The sequence below is a fragment of the Callorhinus ursinus genome, unplaced genomic scaffold (genome assembly GCF_003265705.2).
Source record: "Callorhinus ursinus isolate GAN/ISIS: 27379988/994484 unplaced genomic scaffold, GSC_fseal_2.0 scaffold15, whole genome shotgun sequence".
NCBI classification, from domain to species: domain Eukaryota; kingdom Metazoa; phylum Chordata; class Mammalia; order Carnivora; family Otariidae; genus Callorhinus; species Callorhinus ursinus.
The window spans coordinates 12264355-12287996 of NW_027397077.1; the positions used below are offsets into that span (position 1 = coordinate 12264355).

General features: G+C 36.2%; 1 protein-coding gene across 7 annotated transcripts in view; it reads right to left on the reverse strand.

Annotated features, from left to right (window-relative positions):
* The window catches only part of ERC2 (ELKS/RAB6-interacting/CAST family member 2), a 985383-nt gene that overhangs the window by 641533 nt on the left and 320208 nt on the right, over positions 1-23642 (reverse strand). For all 7 annotated transcript variants that reach the window (XR_012380904.1, XR_012380905.1, XM_073901383.1 and 4 more), the window contains 2 exons: positions 18791-18946; positions 5329-5496 (listed from right to left, as the gene is read on the reverse strand). Coding sequence is in view for 5 of the 7 variants with exons in the window: in XM_073901383.1 (XP_073757484.1) it covers positions 5329-5496; positions 18791-18946 (324 nt within the window). In the remaining 2 variants the exon portion in view is untranslated. The remainder of the gene's footprint in view (positions 1-5328; positions 5497-18790; positions 18947-23642) is intronic.

Below are 23642 nucleotides of genomic sequence, written 5' to 3' on the forward strand. Positions count from 1 at the left end.
AGACTCTATCTCCTCATCTTGAAAATGGGGTTAATAATACCAGCTTCACAAGTTGTGAGTCAAGTTTAAGATAAAGTATCACATGGGAAACATTTAGCTGTATCTCCTGAAACTCAATATAGCAGCCACAAGACACTCAGTAGACATTTGGGCAAGAGAATTAAATTAAGAAGTCCAAGACCAAGAGCTCATGAGATTATGGGCCCCACCTTGTTCAGGACCTTGCATATGATAGATGCTCAATAAAATATTATCAAATGACACCTCATTCATTTAGACAAGTTGAGGGAAGAGTCTGTCTGAAGTACAGCAGATTGAAGCATTTCTAAGTAGATGCAGTAACTTGTAAAATAATCCAGCAGAGTGTCTGTAACCCCATAAATACCATTCCCTTTCTCAAGGAAAGCCAAGTTGCTTGAATGTGGATTCAAAAAGGACCACCTTTATTCAAAACATAAAATCTTAACATTATCATAGTAATCACCTTAGCAACATTAGCCTTCAATTATGAGATATAAATGGACATTTCATACAGCTTGCATGCTTTATCTTCAAAGGAACTAAACATGTATTTCTTTTTATCTTCTTTCCCTCCTTTACTTATCTGCTTTTAAACAATAGAAGGAAGACAAAGTCCAATTAAGATTTTATGTGGAATTATTGTCAACCAGTGATAATGAAATCACTGAGCATTCATGGTACTATAAATCAGTTAGTTCTCTATCATATATCCATATACCCAATGAAGTGTTGGCTAGATAAAGGCAGGTATCATATCCAGCAATAGTTGTCATGCAAAAATTATGTGTTGAATGAAAAAATGCATGAAACCTACAGGGCAGGGATCTTCAATGTCAAATTCTTGGAAATGCTTCAGAGCATCTGTAAACTGCCTAAAATTATATACATGATTGCAAGTGACTATAAATGTATGTGTGCCAAGGTAAATTTTTCTAATGAGTGAGCCTATAGACTGCATGAATTCTCTTTTATACTGCTTACATTTTATAAACAAAAACAAGGAACGCTTCAGTAGCTGAGTCAGTTAAAGGTCCAACTCCTGATTTTGGGTCAGGTCATGATCTCAGGGTCATGAGATCAAACCCCACATCAGCTCCACATTCAGTGGGGAGTCTGCTTGAGATTCTTTCCCTCTGCTCCTCCCACCCTCCCCACTCTCTCACTCTCTCTATCTCAAATAAATAAATCTTTAAAAAATAAAAACAAAAATGTTATGGACCTTTGCTATGGAGCTGTGACTAACCTAACCTACATATGTTGCCCCTTGCCGTTATGAACACAAACCCCTACATATTTGTTAATAGGTTCTAAAGTGTTTATTTTTAAACAAGTAGAACTCTTACCAGATCTATTTGGAACAGAAATGAGTATAAAAGCAAGCATTATATGCCACTATCATATAACACATCTTCCAGAAAACATGCAAAAGAGTTGCCATGCCGGGCAGTTTGGAAATCACGCTGGGCTGGGGAAAAGTGGACCTGCCAGAAAACTGAAGGAAGTCTCTTAATATGGGGACAGAACAAAATAGATGACACTTCCACATTTTCTTCGTTTCTCTGTATCATTCTAAGACATAAAAAACTAACTCAATTAAAATATAAAACTCTTGGCTTGGTAAATGCAGACACACAAGTTCAAAGGAGACCCACAGAGGCATAACGCACAGAATGCATGATAAGAAAAGAAGTGAGGTAGAGGATTCCCCCAAACATCCCTGATATACAAAAGTAATAATAACAACAGCAATGATGATAGCACAATTTACAACTAGAACCCCTTCCTAGAGTCAAAACACTTTTCACATAGATGCATCAGGCTGGCAAAGTGACAGACATTTCATAGATCGAGACATGGAGGCTCAGACAGGTTTAAGTCTTATTCATACTGCAGTTACGAAATGGGGAGGCAAAGGCATGTCCATACATCTCCCACCTCCAAATGCTATGTTCTTCATACATTTTACTTCAGATCATAGAATAATAGCTAGGCCTTTCATCTTCCTAATTTCTGGATATGTTGGTAATTATTCATTGAAATCCAGAAAAATCAAGATGCTAAAAAAGCCAATTCATGATTATCTCTATTGCCATGGAATTAATGTGTTGGTGGATGGGGTAAGTTGGTACGTAGAAAACATCAAGGAAGTAGCAAAATAAGAAACTTGGCCTTGGGATCCTTTGAAGTTATTTTAAAAAGTAAAATGTTATGTTAAGAGCTATGTGGTTTATCTCTGTGTATGTGTAATTATTATTCCATTGATTTATTGCACACATGTCAAAAAGCATCTGGGCATTTGTACAAGTTAAAACAAACCAATCCAGGAGCCAAGCCACATAGCCACAAACCCAGACAACTTGCCTCCCACCCCTCGTCCCACCCTTCATCCCACTACCTCCTAAATGCAAATCTCCTGGTAGCAAAAGCTTTCCTTGCACAGATGAAACTTTAAGCCAGTGGCATCTGTCCTTTATACCCTTTTCTAAGAGTAGCCAAAACCCAGTTGATGGTACAGATTTTCCAGATAAACCAACATGCTCTTCCCACTCTAGGGATGGCCCTCCTGTTTTGGCAAGAGCTTTCAGGAATGACTCAGGAATCTAATTGGAAGGACCTATCACTTATAACCTCCTCCAAGAATGAGCACCATATCTTTCATATGAGTGTAAACTCAGGTCTTTCACTGTAGGGCATGACAAAACATAACATATCTCATTCACTGACTCACCCACTAACCCACCACATGTTAGGTAGGGAGACTCGTAGTTCTGTCTGTTTCTCGAAGAAGTGGGAAAATCACTTTAATGTACTTTACCCTACTGCCAAAAATCCTTTGCTTATGATCCAACAATTAGAGCTAATTTCAGCCTCAATTGCTTCCCCTAAGAGATGGACATCATTAGGTAACATTCTCCATTTCCATTTACAAAGATTTTAAAAGAAGAAAAAAAGGCAAAAGAAATTGCCTTGGATGTTTCCAGCTGATAAAATCATTATTTTCCCACTCCCAACTTCAAAGCAGGAAACTAGAAAATCATCTCACTTTCTCTGCACATGCAGAATAATTTTTTCTACTTCAAAGCACCGTCTCTTTATTGGGTCATTTTAATTATTGAACATGGGATGGAAGCTATCCACATAATGCTACCACTGTCTTTTTCATGAAAAATGTATAGGTCTGATTTGGACTACATTAATTTGAGAAGAGTAAAATACAGGGGAGAGTATAAGGAAAGGGAAAGAGGCCGGGGGATACAGCACTCATCAGCATAAGGTAATGAGAGGAAGGTAATAAGCTTTTTTGAGCTGACTTTTCTTTCTTGCTTGCTAGAAAGGAACCATCAAGAAGCCCCATTCCCGGTTCAAGCAATAGCACAGCAGATTGCCCTGCTTCTCAAATTTCCTTCTACCTAATACACAGCAACAGAATTACACTAACTTTATTAGTAGTGCGGGTATTATTGCCAACCCAAGACAACCGTGTGTTGTGAATAACCACTGTGAAAATAAACTTAAACCTTGTTCTACAACAGGGGTCAGCAAACTATCTGGCCCTGTTCAGAGTACGACTGCTAGAGAGAGGACATTTCAATTCCCATGCAACCCTCTTCCCACAAAATCACAATGCCATGGCTTGGCAAACGTTCTCTGTAAAGGGCCAGAGAGTAAATATTTTCAGCTTTAAGGGCCAGATGGTCTCTATTGCTATTAAATTCTGCTGCTGCTGCCCAAAAGCAGCCAAATACAATACATAGATGACAGGGTGTGGCTGTCTTCTAATAAAACTTTATTTATAAAGACTGGCAGTAAGCAGGATTTGTCCCATAAGCCATAGTTTTTAATCTCTATTTAGACAAGTGCTAGATAGCAGAAATGTTCTATAGCTTGCTTTCTCATACACTAGTCACTAGCCACATGTGACTATTAAATACTTGAAATATGGCTAGTGTGACTAAGAAACTACACTTTAAATTTTACGAATTTTAGTTAAATTTGATTGGCCATATGTGGCTAGTGGCTACAGTATTAGCACTGTTCTACATACTATTCACTGCAGCCTCTTCAAAAGAGATACAAGCTGTCATCCAATTTATGGCATAGTTCAAATTTTTGCTGTGCAAAATAAAATATTCATGCTTCCAAATTCACAATGAAACTAGACAGAACGGAACATGATATTTCTTAAATTTGAGATATCTACATCAAGGCCAAAGTGATCATTTTGGTTTGCAGTGATCTAATAACTGCCTATGAGGCAGTGTCAGGTGCATAGGGGCTGAGTCACATTCATGCCAAGATCCATCCAATCTGGAAGTTGTTTCCTTTCACCTCTGGACACTCTGCTGCACCTTGACTGAGGGCATAGGCCTACTCAATGGTCCCATTAACTCCAAGGAAAATCTAAACCTCCCCACAGACCCAAAAACATATACAAAGACATGGCTTAAAGAGCACAAGAGAAAACATGTAACTCAACTAGACTGCTTTCTCCTACAGTAGCCCACATAACATACTACCTCAAAACAAAAAATGAGGGAGATTCACCACATTCTTTGCTATTGTCCACATGCAATAATTTATTTTCTGGCAACTGTTTTACTTACATAACTAGTTTGTGTTTTGCCTTTCTTGGCACACTCAAAGATATAATCCAATGAGGAAAAGCAAGGAAATAGGATAGTAACGTGTATTTGGTTTTCTTTTCAGTATGAATAAGAAGTAATAAACCAACATTTCTTTTAAGAAACTCACAATATCAACTTTCTTCAATGGGTAAAAGAATCTTGAAAATTGAGGATATTCTTTAGGAAGTAAGAAAGCCCTGGAATCACAGAGAGGGACCTATACAGATACACAGCAAGTAAGGTAGATGACATTCCGACTTTTTTATGATTTTTGATAATACCATTCTAGATCCAACCATTTATTTATGGTTCCCAAATCTAAAAAACTCTGAAAATGAAAAAAAAATTCCAGTGTGAAACAAACTCTTTTGGTGGCACAACCTGACATGAACTAATAGGGTGCTACTTATACAGTCTTTATTTATCCTACTTTAGTGTGAGGAATTTTTTTTCTGCACAAATAGTCATGTATTTGTTACAGGGTATTGCTGCATCCACACTGGGAGTGTTATGCAATCTGTGATATGGGTCTTACCTTTCCAAAATCCCTGGAATATCTGATATCCAAAACACATCTGGCCCCAAGGGTTTGGATAAGGGATCTTCTAAAGAAAGCTGTCCAGGTAGGATATTTTCTATCGACTCAACGTCTGTTGCCTGTAATCGTGAAACAATGCCTTACCTCGGTCTGAAGGATGGCAGCCCTCTGTTCTTTGGCAGTAAGCGACTCTTTAAGCACTTCAATGTGTTGCTTGCAATCTGAATTTTGATTGCTAAGGGTTTCAAGCTTTGTTTGTAAGGCAAGAAGTTCTGACTCCTTCTTTGAAAGCTCCTGCTTCAGTTGATCAATCTGTGAAACAACAACATTGCAAGAAATTAGAAGCCACAGTTTCTACTCTTTACATTTGAGAACTGCTGATTTCTCTTAATTTTCAATAGCCAATGATCATTAATCCAACAAGGCAAGCCATGAGTTTGCTTAAAAAGATGGCCTTGGAAGTCCTTATGGGTCTGGGGAGGCTCTGTAAAGGTGGCCAAGAGTATAGAAAACAGGTAAGGTCAGCAAACTGACCTTCCACCCGACCAAGAACCAAGTTCACAATGGAATGAAGGCTTCCTAGTCAGACCTACTCCCCATCCATGAAACAACATAGACTATTCACCATGATCCTAAGAAAGGTCAACAGGTTGCTAATAAAGGTAATTAACCCAAGTCATACCCTGGTCCTTCTCTGCTACTCCACAGTGGAAATGATCATTCAAGGCAATCATTTGACGAAAAGAGAAACCTCACCCCCAACCAAAAAAAGTAAGCATTAAAGGTTTTTTGTTTATATTACATACTGAGAAGACACAAAAGAACATACAATTATGCAAAGTATAAGGAAAAATAATATAAGAAACATCCATCATTCGAGTCACCAAAAAAAGGTCATTAGAATTATCTATGTCCCAATCATTTCTATCTCCTCCCCCACTTCGGAAATAATTACCACCCTAAATTGTGTGTTTGTCATTTCCTTGTTTGTTTTTACATATACTTTTTGCATTTCAACTTCATTTGTTCTGTGTTTTTTTTTTTGTACTTTGCTTTTTTCTACTCAATCTTACGTCCTTAAGATTAAATCATGTTATTGTACATACAATTTATTCATTTTCACTGAAGTACAGAGTTCCACTGTAAGACTCCACCACAATTTATTTGCCCATTCTGCTATTAATAGACATTTTGGTTTGTTTCCAGGTTTTTTGCTAGAACAAAAAGTGCTATTCTGGACATTCTTATATTTATCACGTGGTACACACAGCAAAAATGATCTAGGAGTTAAATTGCCAGACTACATAGTATGCACATCTTTAACTTTACTAGGTAACACCAAAATGTTTACCAGTGCTGTTATACTCATTTTCAGGGTCACAAGCAGTGTGTAAATATGCCAATCACTCCACATCTTTGCCAATATCTCATGTCACCAGACTTCCACATTTTTACCAGCCTGATAGTTGTGATAGATGATCTCCAAAGATGCCTGTCACCAAGTTTTTCCTGCTTGTACACACACGCTGTACTCAAAACTAGAGATGGAGTCTATTTACCCTCCTCTTGAACCTGGGCTAAACTGTGACTAATTTCAACTAGTAAATGCAGCCAAAGTGTCAGTTCTGGTCCTTGTCTGTAGGAGGACGGGCACATTTAGCCTCCTCCAGCTGGAACCTGGCCACCATGTTAGAAGTCCAACCACCTTCTGACCATCATACTGTGAAGAAGCCCATATCAGCCACATGGAGAGGCCATGCAGAAAGACAGAGGCCTAAAAGAAACTGGCTCCTTCATCTTGTTCCTGGGCTTAAAGGGAAGAATTTCAATGTTTCATCATTAAGTTTGATGTTTGCTTTAGCTTTTTATAGGAACTCTTAAGTTTCAGAAAGTTCCCTTTTATTACAACTTTGCCAAGAGTTGTTTTTTTTTAATTATTAAGGAATGTTTAATATTAATAAACATTTTTTCTGCTTCTCATGATTTATCACACTTTTCACCTTTAATATGTTATTGTAATGAATTACATTAATGGATTTTTAAAAAGCTCAGCTCTCCTTAACGACTATGAAAAACCCCACTTAGTCATGATGTATTATATTTTTTATATGTTACTGGATTCAGCTTACTAATATTTTGTCAGGATCTTTCATCTATGTTTATGGATAAGACTGGTTTGTAATTTTCCCATTTGATGCTGTCCTTGTCAAGTTTTAGTACCAATTTTGCCTTCTAAATGGAGTGCTCACTCTTTTAATGTGTTCCGAAATGGTTTGTGTAAAACTAAAATTTTCTTCCCATTAACATTCATTAGAAATCACCAGTAAAACCATCTACAGCTGGCATTTTCTTTCTCCAAAGACTGTTACTTACTTCATCTATCTAATGGTTATAGGAATAGTCGTGTTTCTAATTATTTCAGTCAATTTTGATAAGTTTTTTCTCCTAAGAATTTTTCATTTTATCTAAATATTCACCTTTACTTAGCAGGAAATTTTCATAAAACCCATTTATTTTTCAATACCTATGGCATCTATGGCTGTCTTCTATTTCATTCCTAACATTCTTTAATTTTATTCTCTTTTCCTTGATGAGGCTCAACAGAGGCATTTCATGTTCAATAATCTCTTCAAAGAGCCAATTTTGGCTGTGTTGATCATCTGACATTCTTATTTTTTAAGATTTTATTTATTTGAGAGAGAGAGAGCATGAGAGAGAGAGATCACAAGCAGCGGGGAGGAGCAAAGGGAGCCTGACGTGGGGCTCGATCCCAGGACCCTGGGATCATGACCTAAGCCGAAAGCAGACACTTAACAGACTGAGCCATCCAGGTGCCCCAAACATTCTTATTTTCTATTTCATTAATTTGTCCTCTTATTTTTAAAATTATCTCCTTCCTACTACTTTCTTCCGGTGTCCCAAACATTCTTATTTTCTATTTCATTAATTTGTGCTCTTATTTTTTTAAATTATCTCCTTCCTACTACTTTCTTTGGGTTTATTCTATTTTCTTTTCCTAACTTTGTAACTTGGATACTTATCTCACTAATTTTCACTCTTTTTTCTTTCCATATATATGTCTTAAGACTATAAATTTCCCTGTCAGTATCATTTTAGCTTGATGCCACTAGTTTGATATGTAGTATTGACATTACCGTCCCATCGTAAACATTTTCTGATTTCCATTATTATCTATTCCTCAACTCACAAATAATTTAGAAGTATGCTTTTTACTCTACAAATACATGGATGTTTCCTAGCTATCTTTGTGTTTTTTCTTGCTTGTTTGCTTTGTGACTAGAGAATAAGGCCTGTTTGATACTAATCATTTGAAATTGGTGTCTTGCTTTATGACAGAGCATGTGATCAGTTATCATAAATGTACTTTGTGTACTGTGTGCTAGAAAAGAATTTGTATCCAAAAATTATTGAGTGCAATAGTCTATATTTATTGGCTTGAAAATGGTTTCCTTGCCATAAAGTCTATGACAGCTTTCTCACAGTTAATATTTGGCTGGTGTGTCTTTTTTCCCTTTCAATGTATCATTAACTTTACATTGTAGATGTCTCTTGTAAATAGCATATACCTAGATTCTTTTATCCTGTCTGATAAAATTAAATGGAGCATTTATTATCATTACAGATATATGTGATTCTATTTCAACCATCTTCCCTTGTGCTTTCTAAATATACTGCCATTTCTATTTTTCTCTTTTCCTTCTTGCCTATTGAATGCCTTTTTTTCCTATTCTATTTTTTTGCCTCTACTCATTTAAAAGTTATACCTTTATTTATATTTATTTTATGTTTATTTCATTCATTTCTAATCTTTAGGTTACTACCCTAGAAAGTATAGCATGCTTACATTTTCAATTTACCTAAGTCTAAAGTCAATCTATGCTTACATTCTTTCTGAATAATAGAAGGATCTTGAGACACTTCAAGTTCAGCCACCATCCCCTTGACATACACATTATTGTCATGTATTTCATTTCTTCCCTGTTTTGTTTTTAGCTCATCATTACTTTTTTACAGTCCATGTTTGTTTAGATTTACCCCCACATTTGTCACAAGCTTTGTTTGTTATTCATTCCTGAATCTCAGATATTGTCAGGAATCTCCTTTTGCCTAAAAAGAAACATTTAAATTTCTTTTAGTAGGACTTTGTTGGTGGCAAACTCAACTTTTGTCTAAAACTATCTCAACTTCATTTTTTTAAATATTGTTGCTCAGTATTAAAAGTAATCTTCTAGGCTAAGAGATATTTTTCTCAGCCATCTTCTGGCTAACAGAAGCTATTAAGAAGTCAAGCTATCACTCCAAATTCATTCCTTTATAGGTAATGGGACTGTTTTCCATTAGCTGCCTTTTTAAATAGCTTTACTGAAATATAATTTATATGACACACAATTCAACTGCTTAAAGAGTACAGCAGAAGTCACTCTCCATATTCTCCACCCTCTACCCCCAGCCCTAGGCAACTAATAATCTACCTTCTGTTTATTCTGGGAATTTTATATAAATGGAATCTTATAATATACATACTCTGTGATTGGCTTCTCTCACATAGCATAATGTTTCAAGGTTCATCCATGTTGTAGTATCTACCTGTACTTCATTCCTTTTTATTGTTGAGTAATACTACCCTGAATGAATATGCCACATTTTGTCTATCCACTCATCAGCTGAGGGACACTCAGGTTGTTTCCATGTTCTGGCTATTATGAACAATGCTCCTAAGAACATTCATATGCAAATCTGTGTGGACATAACATTTTTATTTCTCTTGGGTATATATATAAGTGTGGAATTGCTAGGCCATATGACAGGTTTTCCAAAATGACTGTACCATTTTATATTCCCACTAGCAATATATGAGGGTTCTAATTTCTTCATACTCTCACCAACACTTGTTAGTATGTCTTTTTAATTATTGCCGTTCCAGTGGGTATGAAGTAATATCTCATTGTGGTTTTGATTTCTCTAATGACTAATGATATTAAGCATCTTTTCATATACTCATTATCCATTCCTATATCTTCTTCAGACAGATGTTCTAACTGCTTTTTAAAACTTTTGCTTTGCCTCTGAGATTTGATGGCTTTACTCCCATGTAAAAGTACAGATTTCTTTTTATTTATCCTTTTTGGAGTACTCTGAGCTTCCTGAGTTTATGGACTGGTACCTGCAGCAGTTTTGGAAAATTCTCACCTTTCTGCTCTTCAACTATGGCTTCAGTGTAGTGACTCTGTCCCCACTCCCCATCTCTCTTTCCCTCTGGAACTCTGATTAGACATATGCCAGACCTTCTTATTCTGCCTTCTATGTATCTTAATTTATCTTTCATGTATTTCATCTTTTTATCTTTTATTTACTTTATTCTATTGTTTTCTAGTTCATTATATGTCTTTTCTGCTATGATCACCCTGCAGTTAAACCTAGTCATTAAACTTAAATTTCCATTTTTATATTTTCCCATTTCTCGACATTTATTTTATTTTATTTTATTATGTTATGTTAATCACCATACGTGACATCATTAATTTTTGATGTGGTGTTCCATGATTCATTGTTTGTGCATAACACCCAGTGCTCCATGCAGAACGTGCCCTCTTTAATACTCATCACCAGGCTAACCCATCACCCCACCCCCATCCCCTCTAGAACCCTCAGTTTGTTTTTCAGAGTCCATAGTCTCTCATGGTTTGTCTCCCCCTTCGATTTCCCCCTCTTCATTTTTCCCTTCCTGCTATCTTTTTTTTATCATATAATGTATTATTATTTGTTTCAGAGATACAGGTCTGTGATTAATCAGTCTTACACAATTCACAGCGCTCAGCATAGCACATACCCTCCCCAGTGTCCATCACCCAGCCACCCCATCCCTCCCACCCCCTTGCACTCCAGCAACCCTCAGTTTGTTTCCTGAGATTAAGAATTCCTCCTATCAGTGAGATCTTTTTGGTTCTCTTTAAATGTGCTTGGCATTTTTATAGTTTCTTGACCTTTATTCATATTTTCAATTCCCTGTTTTATTTATTTAAATATATTAAACATACTTATTTCATAGTGTTTGTCTTGAAATTCCCACTTCTGAAGTACTTGCCTCAGTGCTGTTTGTTCTTTCTACCAGCTATCAATTATGGTAGCTTGATTTCTTTCAAATGTTGTGATGTTAAAAAATTTTTTTCTGTGTGCTCATGTTTTTTGGAACTTTATCTGGAGAAAAACATTGAGGTCTAAGTTGAATATGTGACCCTTCAGAGCATTTGTCTCTGCCAGTACCTGGGGCACTATCAGCCAAGGACCCCTTTAAACTCTATTCTCTACTTGAAGTTTTTAGATCACCTTACACTGCACATCTGTGCAAGAGCCATCTGCGGTTATGGATTCTCAAAGCTACGTTTTTTTACCTTTCACTTGGCTCAAAGTTTTAAAATAGATAATTTTTCCTGGATTCCCCTAGTCTAGGGGAGAGGAAAGTACAATGGGGAGGTTTTTAGTTTACCCTTGTACTAAGAGTGTGGCTCTCTGGGATCTCAGCTTAATGTGGTAGTGGCAGTGGAATTCCTATTTGACTCTTCATCTTAAACAGACTCAGGCTTCTGCCTCTTTCCTTCAATGTCCCCATGACCGTAGAAACTAATGCTCAAGTTCACCTGTCTAGAAAATGCCAACAAGAAGATAGAACCAGCACCCTATTAGCACCGTAGCGCCCTGCTTTGGCTTAGTTTTGGCCCTTGAGATTTTTTCTAACTTGACAGTTCCTAAGTACATTTTAAAATATATGTTTTGAAAATATATTTTATCCAGCATTTTTTGTTCTTTTCAACACTAAATCTAGCATAAACAAGAACCAAGCTACTGACAATAACTGCTGAGAATGAAGAGTAGGATGCTTACAAAGAAATAGGACCCCCTTTTTCAGAATTGTTCAGGTTGTGTAATTCACTAGAAAGGTTGAAATGGAATCCCATTTGCAGGATGAAGTCAGACTAGAGCAGGAGAGAAATAGGTTTCATCTTGCTTGCCAAATTTAAACATTTGGTAGTGACTGGCAGCCTTGAGAAGGATTCTGAGTATGCTTAAAGATGCATTGAAAAAGAGTTGTGATTGATTATCAACATGCTCTGGGTATGTGTGAACAGATGGTGGCACTGATCAGGTATATGAAATCCATGAAACACATTTCTTCTTTATAATTTAATGAATCATAAGTCTATGATCATTTTTGCCTATAATAAAAGTACATTCTCTTTCCCTCTCTCTCGGCCTCTCTCTCTCACAAAAACAGAGTATAGATAAAAAGAGGGAAAACCTAGATTAGGATTAACTAAAATTACAAAAGAAATAAAATCTGTTGTGATCGGCGAGATCAGCATTCTTCACACGGGGTATGGTTCTGAATCACGTGCAGTTGTAGCTGCCAGCACAGTACACAGTTGATTCCACATATGAAACTGATTCATCTTAAAATAAAGCTAAAAAAAACTTTGGACTTTACATGCCTAAGCAAAGATGATGTTTATAGTAAAAAAAATGATTTGAGCTAACTTCTACAAGTATCAGAGTAGAAATCTAGTGTGGGAATGGGGTATTGAGAGAGGAATTTGAATGAAATTAACTTGATCAACAGAATGGTATTTAATAGGAAGGAAGAACATGACAAGTTCTACATACACCTACTTTATTCAATAAAAATAGATTGATAATGATAAAACTATTTCAGTCTATAAATATTAGACAGTTGCTTTAAATAGCTTTCAGACTATCACTGCCATGAAGTAAATTTTAAATAAATATTTTATGCAGACAATAACAGAAGAGGGCTTTTCTAAGGGGAATACAGTTACAGGATAGAAAATCATATTCCATAAAAATATGCCTTTTGCTTCTTTTATAGCCATAAACTCAATAAAAATGGAAAGTGATGCAATCGAACATACATGAGAACTGGGGCTGGGGAAGGTCTGTCTCGATGATGGCAAGAAGAAAAGCCAATCGGAATTACATCACACGCTTTATATGAAGTCCATGTGGACATCAAGAACACTTCATCTCGTCTGAAAGTTCTTCCACCACTTACGTCTGTGACACAACCAACACCCTGAAAACACTCCCCTGCCAAGGAAAACAGTTTCTTTTTCACTGCAGATATGGCCCTCATGTCTAGAAAGTGATATGCTTATTATCATGCAGTTTGGGTTATGAGGTTTGTAATCCTTAAGAGGTTAATAAGAAAATGTGTTACAAATTCAGAATAAAAGAGGAGATCTAAGAGAGCAGAGTGGTGTCTTTGGCAAACTCCTAAAACAGAGGGAGTGACTAATACAGAGGTACTGAGATCAGTAGATGAAAAATGTGTTACACTAGGAACAAAGCCTCATATAGAACAGGGGATGCCATCATTGTTTCCCTACAGAAAAACAATTATTTACATGGCACATTCCATTCTTAAAGGCTTAACAGTGCTCCTGAAGGTAACCCATGGCCTCATAGATTGTGTCCGCACAGTCTGAGTCCTCTAAGTTTTCAGGTTTGAGTCTCAGTTCTCAGGGAGAACGTGCATGTGACAAAGGGCTTCAAGATGCAGGAATTTCCATCCTGGCCAACTATGTCTGGTATCTGTGCCTTTCCACAAGTTGAGACTCTAAACTGTACTTTTACATTTTTGCAATTCACCTTCCACCTTTGCAAACATGTTACGTCATGGTTTTTCTATGACATCATATTTATAAAGCAATTTGGGTCTTCACTTCTACTTAATTTAATCACAAAGCTTTCAAGAGGCCCTACCAGTCCTAGTCATCTGTTCAGCATCAAAACTGAGGCGCATGCCATTTCACATGGCTATTTAAAATATTTCTTTTCCCTTCAACCTACATGCTTTACTCATTTTAATAATTAATGCAAGCATCATTCCCTTTACATTCCACAACATTGTTTCTATGTCAAATTTTCATTGAAACATTTAAAATTACCTATTTCAACATACTTTTATACCTAAAAATGAGTTTGTATACAAGAATTATTATTAGCTGCCCTTATTACCTACTTGGAGCAAATAATTATACATTGAGATTGAGACTGATTTGAGGTCATGCCCTGTTAATGAAGAGCAATCAAATGCTGAGTCAATTTTATCACCAACGGGTTATAAAAACAATTTTTGACTAAAATTTCCAAAAAAAAGTCAAATGAGAATGTAAATATGTGTTTATCCAATTTTAGGAGCTTTTTTTCATGGCCAGGTTGAATTTTTTTATCATTTTTTTTTTATTTAAAGGTAGTAAACTTCCAAAGAATCATGATAGAACTCATTTTAGATCTCTATTAAGAAGTACTCAGATCGAAGAGCACCTCCAAGCCTGCTGCCTTTGCAAACAGTTATCACTCTGAAGGTGCCTCTCTAAAACACCAGGTAAAAAAGAAGTTCTCTGGGCACTTTTAAAAGCTTTCTACATGGGCGCCTGGGTGGCTCAGATGGTTAAGCGTCTGCCTTCAGCTCAGGTCATTATCCCAGGGTCCTGGGATCGAGTCCCACATCGGGCTCCCTGCTCCTTGGGAGCCTGCTTCTCCCTCTGCCTCTCTCTCTTTCTCTGTCTCTCATTAATAAATAAATAAAATCTTTAAATAAATAAATAAATAAAAGCTTTCTACATATTCATTACAAGCAGCAAGAAGAAGTAACAAAATTAGATGCAATTTCAGATCTGGTTCCAAGTTCCACTCCCCTCCTTATGCAGCATCTCAGAAGAATTTCTGAAATGTTCTACCAGGACTCTGCGTCTTTATAAACTGTTAAAACAACAGTTTCTAAAGTCAACTATGCCTGCATTCTTTGCTAGCTGAGATCCAAAGTCACTTTCTGATTTCCATTTCTATCACTGCCTCACTAAACCCTTGAGTTTCACAATTACGTTTCCATTTCCCCCAGGTAAGCTTCAGAGCCTCTTTCTTTCCTTTTTTGGAAAACCTGCCATTTCACATAGACTCGAGTTCTTCCCACTTCCTCCTCTGTGTGGAGTTGGGGTGGGATGGTATTTTTACTTACCCTTCTAGGTTTGCTCAGTCACTGATTTGAGTTTGCATTCTTCACCAGACCTATCATTGCTATTTTGCCAATCTGGTTATTTAGACAAAAAACACGAACTAAACTTAAACTACTTGCATTACTCCAGCCAGAAGTGAACTCCCCTCTTATCATATCATCAGGGTAATTTTTCTAGGACATTTCTTACTTTCCCAACTAAGTGGTCAGTATTGGCTTTGAAGTGAGAAACATTTTGAATATGCACTACTTTTAGAGCCCCTCAGTAGCTAGCTCAGTGTCATGTGCTAAAAACAAGGTTTAGTAAGTCTTTGGGAACCACAGAGCTCAAAAATCCACCACCAAAAGCTTTATCCGCACAACTCTGTGTAAATGAAAGAGTTCAAGAGACTGTAATAATGACACCAAACAATTGTTCTGTCAATGTGTATAATCAACTATTGCAAAAATTAACCCTTCAGGTGTCTGTGATGATATTGACAAGCAACATATTCATATAAATCTTGTAGAGAAGTTATCCAGGGGCACCTGGGAAGCTCAGTCCACTAAGGGTCTGCCTTTGGCTAAGGTCATGATCACAGGGTCCAGAGATCAAGTCCCACATCCTTGCTCCTTGCTTACCAGGGAGCCTGCTTCTACCTCTGCCTGCTGCTTGCCCTGCTTGTTCTCTCTCTCTGTGTCAAATAAATAAAATCTTAAAAAAAAAAAGTTATCCAAACAGGCCACAATAGACCATGAATTATGCTAATAATCCAATTTTAGAGAATATCAATCCATGCCTCTAAAATTTAATAAATTCCATGACAAGTGATTCACCCAACTGGAATCAGTTCACACAGCATCTGGGATTCCACAAAGAACAAAACACAAGCACTCAGGACTAAATGCTTAGCAATAGCTTATGTCTTAATAGACCTGCTCGACCATACCCACTCTCCCCTCTCAAAGTAGAAATAAGAAAAATAATCAATTGAAGTAATGATATGAAGTATAAACAATGAATGTTAAGAATTAATCCATGGAGAAAATACAAAAAACTAACTCTTACTAATACTTTTTAGCAATCTTTTATCAATCTATAAGGGACTTCTGCATATTATAAAATCTTCTTTTTATTTATATTCTTAGAAATCCATTTCCCCCATTAGTCAAGTGAAATATGACATTTATTATTATTATTAATATTATTATTTGGTTATACTTCTTCAATAATAACGGGGATAATTATTAGCTACTTTTTTGAGCCAAGCATTTTAATTACATTATTTCATTTAAGCCTGTGAGTCTCCCTTTAAGGTTTGTGGTGTTGCCCCATTTTATAGAAGAGCAAAGTGGTTGAGTGACATAAGTTACTCCTCAAGACCATGCAACTAGCAAAGGCAGGCTAGAGATCTGCCAGAGTACATTTTATGTGTCAGCCTACACTCTTTCTACCTTACTCCATTTCTCTCCTCAAACATCCTTCTGACCCAACCACTTATGGAACCCTTAAAAGTAACCAGATATTAAGAGTTAAAACCAACTCAAGGACCAATGGTCTCTCAGACACCTACGGACTGATAAAGGCCTGCTTGCTGAAGACCATATACATGTTTTATTTACCTAAACAAATTTCATGGCATTTTAGTTGTAAAAGTGCCTTGAACTATCTCCCACTATTGAATGACAGAATAGGGAGGAAAAATTTAAGCCAAAACAATAATTTTGCCCAAACGTTATGAGTTCACGCTTATCTTCATAGCTTCAATCCCAGACAGAATGGTCATTATTTAGTCAACAGGCCACCCTACCACTGGGCTTGCTACACCCTAGCTCAACTCTCTGAGAGGAAAGGACTGCAAAAAAGAAACTGGCAGAGAGGGCTGAACGGGGAAGCCCATTCTGCATTTTGTGGAACTCATTGAAAGGAAAGGGTTACATTCAAATCCACTAGACATTCTCCTCAGATCTCCCTCCACTCCTTCATCTAAACTTTTTGTCATAATCTCAACATCAACTTACAAATGTAAAGTTGGCAGAAGTAAGCAAAATTTTTGTTTTTTTCTGTAGAGAAATGCACATACATGCAACACACAAACGTGGTGAAGTAGATGCTACATATTATTTCCTCTCTATAATTTGCAAATTCCCTGCAATGACTATGCAAATATTTCACAATGATAAAAATCATACCATCATTTAAACATTTTCTGTCTCCACTTCCACTGGTTCTTCATAGAAGTCTGCATTACTCTTAACTATGCTGCATTTTATAAGGCAATAAACAAAAGTAAAACTTAGAATAAGACCAGGGGTGTTTAAGAGTACATGGTAGAAAAAAGAAAAAAAATTTTAATTGGTGTGGTTATTACTTCAGAAGCAAAACAGCTTAAATCCAGGGATAAATAAAAGCATCTCAAAGTCTCAAAAGACCTACTTGGGGCTATTCATAAATTTAATAATTAAGCATGTATAAAAATAATAGATATTTAGGCATTCAGTTCATTTGTAGCCCAAAGTTTAATTTTAAAAAGTAACAAACCAAATTCTTTAAAACTGGCAATACCAATATAAATTAATGGAACAGGTTACTATAATTATATTTTATAAATATTGCATAATTATATTTTATAAATATTTTATATATATTGCAAAATTATATTTTATAAACAGATACCAATAATAATAATAACACTATTGGGTGGCTCAGTCCGTTAAGCATCTGCTTTTGGCTCAGGCCATAATCTCAGGGCCCTGGGATCGAGCCCCTTGTCAGGCTCCCTGCTCAGCGGGGTATCTGCTTCTCCCTCTCCCTCTGCCTCTCCCCCCACTCGTGCTCTCTCTGTCCTCTCTCAAATAAATAAAGTCTTTAAAAAATAATAATAATATAAAAATAATAACACTATCGATAACAATGCCTGACAATTATTGAATGCTTTCTAGAGATTAGCCAGGGGCTAAGTGCTTTAAATGCATAATCTCTTGGAATTGTCAAAGCAACCCAATGATGAAGGTACTTTCCTTTCTCTTATGCCAATTTCATGGATGAAAAAACTGAGGCTTAAAGAAGCTGAACAATTTAAGCAAACAGTAGCATTGGAATGCAAAGTCCGTTCTACCTTAAACACTATGCTAAAACCAAAATGTCTTCATACCCTTGAAATCAGTTAAATTGGCTTCCAAGATCAATACCTCTGGAGACAGTCATCTTCTCAGGGATGGGCCAAAATTTGGCAATAATAGAAACTTCACAAAATAGAAAAACTTATGAAAACTCAGGCAGTTTGAAAGAGAGGAGATTATTACAAGTAAATGTTCATTCCCAAGACACCAAACTTACTCATTAGAAAATCTTGAACACCTTAATGAGTAGAAATTTGACCAAAGATGTTCCCTGATCCCTTTTTGAAATCTAGGATTCTGAATGAAAAAAATCTTCTGTGTTCTTCTTTATTGTCCATATATTTCATGATATCACATAAAACAGGTTATGTGGCTATTTGGGGAAAGTATGTATGTAAACCGTAACTTTCCAGTCACACTAAGAGTATAAAAGTTTATAACTTTGGACCATACCTTGGTTTTCATGAACTTGGAGTGACTTTTGTAAACCTCTATTTGTTTGATCTCTTCTTCGCGGTCCTCAGTGTTCAGCACACCATTGGCTTTTAACATCTGGATCTCATCCTCCAGATCCCTTATGTTTCGCTCCAATGAAGCGATTTTTGTGTCCTGTTGTTAAAAAAAAAAAAAGGGTAAAAAAAAAAAAAGAAAGAAAGAAAAAAATTTTTTTCAGTATCATCAAAACAGAATTCCAGAAAGTAATTTGGGTAGTAAGACATTAACTATGATACAGGCATAACCCTGAGTTCAGAACAATTTATTTTTTTCACTTTTGAGGATCATTTGTGAGATTACTTTTTAAGCTCTCAATAAAGATCATGTGACAATACAATATGGAGAGTTGCCTAGATATGTTTGTCTATACCTGGTAATCAAATTATCAAAGCAACAGTGACAAAAGTGATCTAAAGTGTTAAAAAATACCATTTAAGTGGACAAATTTGTAATTTCAGATATAGTTTACCAGAGTACAATTTCTAGTCTACTTGTAAACACAAAAACAGTTTGTTCATGTGTATACTCTGTGCCTGGTTTTATAAGGCAAGCTTGGAATTTGACTCTGAGAGAGAAGGAAATTAAAATCTACTAATGAGGAAAAGAATTCTCATCTAGAATACAGACATCAATGAAATTAAATAACTGAATCCTGACTTAGTATGACTGATATATTAAATATTGAAAATTTATAGCAACTGGAAATAATATATCACAATGTCATGATTTATTTGGCGAGCAGCTCCCTGCGTGACAAAAAACATTTCTACTTTGCAGGGCATTTCTAATCTATTGACTTTCAGAGTTGAAAAAACTAGAAATATTACACTCAACTGTGAGATTGAGAAAAAAAAAAAACAACCACAGGGAATTTTTTTAAGGAAATGACAGACTATACACACAAGATAGAGCATAGTAAGAAATGATGCATTAAAAAGAAAAGAGAGAGCTCTTGTAAAGGGAAAAAATCTTTCCCCAACCTGAGGTGTTAAACTCCAACCAGTCTTTGGAAAAAATACACTGAAAGTTTGACTGTAAGTTTCCTCCCTGACACCATGTACCTGCTCTTTTATGGTACAGATCCAACGAGCTGATATCACATTTGCAACTGAATGTTAATGAAAAACAAACCATTAACTCATTTTTTTTTTACCAATTCATTATCAGGAATCTGATAATGTATTGCTCTGATAATGTATTGAATCCAAAAGTAAAAACAATGGATGGCCTATTCTATTTAGAACCAACTCATAGGAAAAACTTTGCAAACATCTGTCCTGATTTTGTGGCTATTCTCCATTTTAATTTCCTATATTCTATTGTCGATGGCATGTCTCATGGGGCAATATAATAATCATTGCTATTATCATTTAACATTGTCATCATCATTAAATGGAGGAAAATGAGGAGAAACAACTTCTTAATTGAGTGCCACTACATGTGAACATCCAAGAGCTCTAAGTGTTGAAGACATTTTCATTAATTCTCAGAAAAAAACCAAGAAGAAGAAATAAAAAGATTCTGAAATCTGCAAGATTATTATGGAATGTTATATTCTCTAGCATTTCATTTTCCTTTAAAAATAATATTTATTGTTATTTTTTCCAGTTATAAAAATAATGGCACCTTAAATTTCTAGAAAATGGAGAAAATCACCTCTAAACCTACCATCAAGAGATAACCACCACTCATGTTTTAGGTACAGCCAGCTAGTCTTTTTCTATTCTAGATGCAATTTCTAGAAATCCTGTATACTGCCAGTTTGAGTGAAAGGAGTGTATCACAGACTAAATGTCTACATGCCTCCAAAATTCCTATGTTGAAGCTCTAATCCCTAATGTGAAGGAAATGTGATGGTATTTGGAGATGAGGCCTTTAGGAGGTGATCAGGGTTACATGAGGTCATGAGGATGAAGCCCTCATAAGAAGAAACACTAGAGAGCTTCTTTATTCTCTCTTGCTCCCTGCCATGTGAGGACACAGCAAGAAGGTGGCCATCTGCGAGCCCGGAAGAGAGCTCTCACCAGAACCCAACCCCGCTCTCGCCCTGATCTGGGACTTCCAGCCTCCATAACTGTGAGAAAATACATTTCTGTTTTTTTACGCCACCTAGAAGTGGTATTTTGTTATAGCAGCCCAAGCTGATGAAAGTAGGAAGGCATCTTTAGTGACTCTTTTGAGTTCTGAGCTATGAGAACTCTGTAGACAAAAAGAGCAGCAATAATAAAAAAAAAAGATGCAGAAAAAACTTCTAAACATTCATAAGAGCCTTCTTAAATAAATGGCAGTCATTTTAAATCAACATTTTTTTCTGACTATAAAATTAAGACATGCTCACTATAGGACGCCTGGGTGGCTCAGTCAGTTAAGCAGCTGCCTTTGGCTCAGGTCATGATCCCATGACCCTGGGATCAAAACCCACATCTGGGTCCCTGCTCTGCAGGGATCCTGCTTCTCCCTCTCGCTCTGCCTGCAGCTTCCCCTGCTTGTGTGCTCTCTCTCTCTCTCTCTCTCTCTGTGTCAAATAAATAAATAAAATCTAAAAAAAAGAAAAAGAAAAAGAAGACATGCTCACTATAGAAAACTTGAAAAGCTATGTAGATAATTATGACTGTACATAATCCCATCACCCAGATATACTCACTATTAACACTTTTATTTATTCCCATGAAAGCCTTAAGATTATATTACTTTAAAACATATAAAAAGATAGTTATCAATTAAAACTCTAATCAAGGGGCACCTGGGTGGCTCAATTGATTAGTCTGCCTTCAGCTCAGGTCATGAGCTCAGGGTCCTGGGATAGAGCCCCACACTGGGCTCTCTTCTGAGCAGGGAGTCTGATTCTCCCTGTCACTCTCCCTTTGTACTCTCCCTCTCTCTCAAATAAATAAATAGAATCTTAAAAAAAAATAAAAATAAAACTCTAATCGATATGACAGAGATTTCCTCTTTTTCAGATACAATCTTTCCGCATTTACAAAGATCTAAGTACAATCTTTACAAGAGTTTAACTGTAAGTTAAGTGTAAAAGGAAGAACCTACATCTTTGCTATTCTAATACAAAATCTTCTGGGATTTCAGACCCAAGTCTAAAGGAAGCATTTTCGTATGTATGTATGTATGCACACACATACATGTATAAAAACATGTATGTGTGCAACATGTTTTGTGGTCCTCATGTTTTACACCTTAATTTTTGATACACTTAGAATTTCAGGTCTCAATAACATAGGCGGGGGGCGGGGGGGTGGAGTATACCCTCTGCTTTCCCCTCAGTCAAATCCTGAGGCTTTAGTTAGCAATGACCACAGTCGCCAGCTTCTAACTGGGTTAGAAGGAGCTTTTTACCACACTTTAAAAAATTACATACTGCTAAAGAAAGATCAGAACAGGGTTAAGATAGAAAGTTTTGTAACAAAAAAATTATCTTGACCTATATGCGTCTGAGTTAAAATTTCACCAAATAGTGAAACACATTTTAAAACTAATATTTTTAACTTTTACTAATTTCCTTAAATTAACCAACTTTTCTTTTTCCTCACAAGCTTTTTTTCCCCTTTAGCCACAGGTATCCCAAAATACTAAAAAAAAGAAAAGGTGGGGCGTGTTGTGAAAGTCACTTTAGTAATGATCTATTTTTTCCTGTCCTTATTTATGTTTCTGTTCTTTAAGAAGTCAAGTTTAAAGACAACAGAACTCAGACCTGAAATCTTGAGCATAGAGAAAAGGAGATAGGAGAGTATCATTAAGATCTAGAGAAGAGAGCAGATACAAAATACATAGATATATCAGATGGTGTATTGACTGTGCCCGAGAAGATACTCAAAATGCTGAGGCAGAGAAAGATGTGAAGAAATCCAAGTATGAAATATAAAGGTAAATAAAATGACTGCCATGGTCACAGCTACTCTACTACCTCAGTTTGAGGAATTCAGGGAGAAGAAATTTCATCTTTTTCTTTTTTTTCAAATCTCTAAAATTAAGATGAATTACTATAAACTTCTATATTTAAGTAGAACTATGGAAGGCAACCACCTCACAGTTCCTAATATGGCTCAATGTGGTATATGGATGCTGCCCTTCAAAACTGAGGCTAACTGCACATCTCAAGAACTCTTAAGCACTGATCTAGAGTGAAGACATAATGCTGTAACATCCTGAAAAGTGAAGTTTCAGAAGGGAGAGCAATATTTACTCCCAATCACCAGAGTTTTCTTCATCTGAACATCTTCACATGTTACTTACCACTGATACTTTAAAATAATTTATGTAGTGATTTTCAAGTATTCATTTTGATTATGTTTCACAAATAAGCAAACTCTCAAAGCAGATCATTGTGGGCCTTCCTTGGAGATGGAGAGAGTGAAATACAACATAGAACAGCTTTTCCCAAAATCCACAGAACACAAAAGCTCTGTGAAAAGGGCATTGTAGGGTCAAATAAGTTTGAGAAATACTTACTGGGGATTCCCTACGCACATTAGCATTAATGGCTCTGGAGAAGTTCTGTAGCAAAGTATTCTATTTAATTTGATTTTTCCCAGTATTATTCCTCTAGAAGTCAATTCTTCAAAAAAAAAAAAATGGGATTTTAATGGCCACATTTAGCTCAGGGTTATATACTAAAGTGAAAAATCAAAACAGTGATTTGGATTCTTCAAGGGAAAACTTACCATCATTACCCTCCATTTAAAGTAATTAGGTGCTTAAATATCCAGATCACCTTGTTGGCTTCTGTAACTCAAAAGTGGTTTACTGAGAGCCTGCTCTGAGCTCAGAGAACACAGACTCCCATGCTCTCAGAACC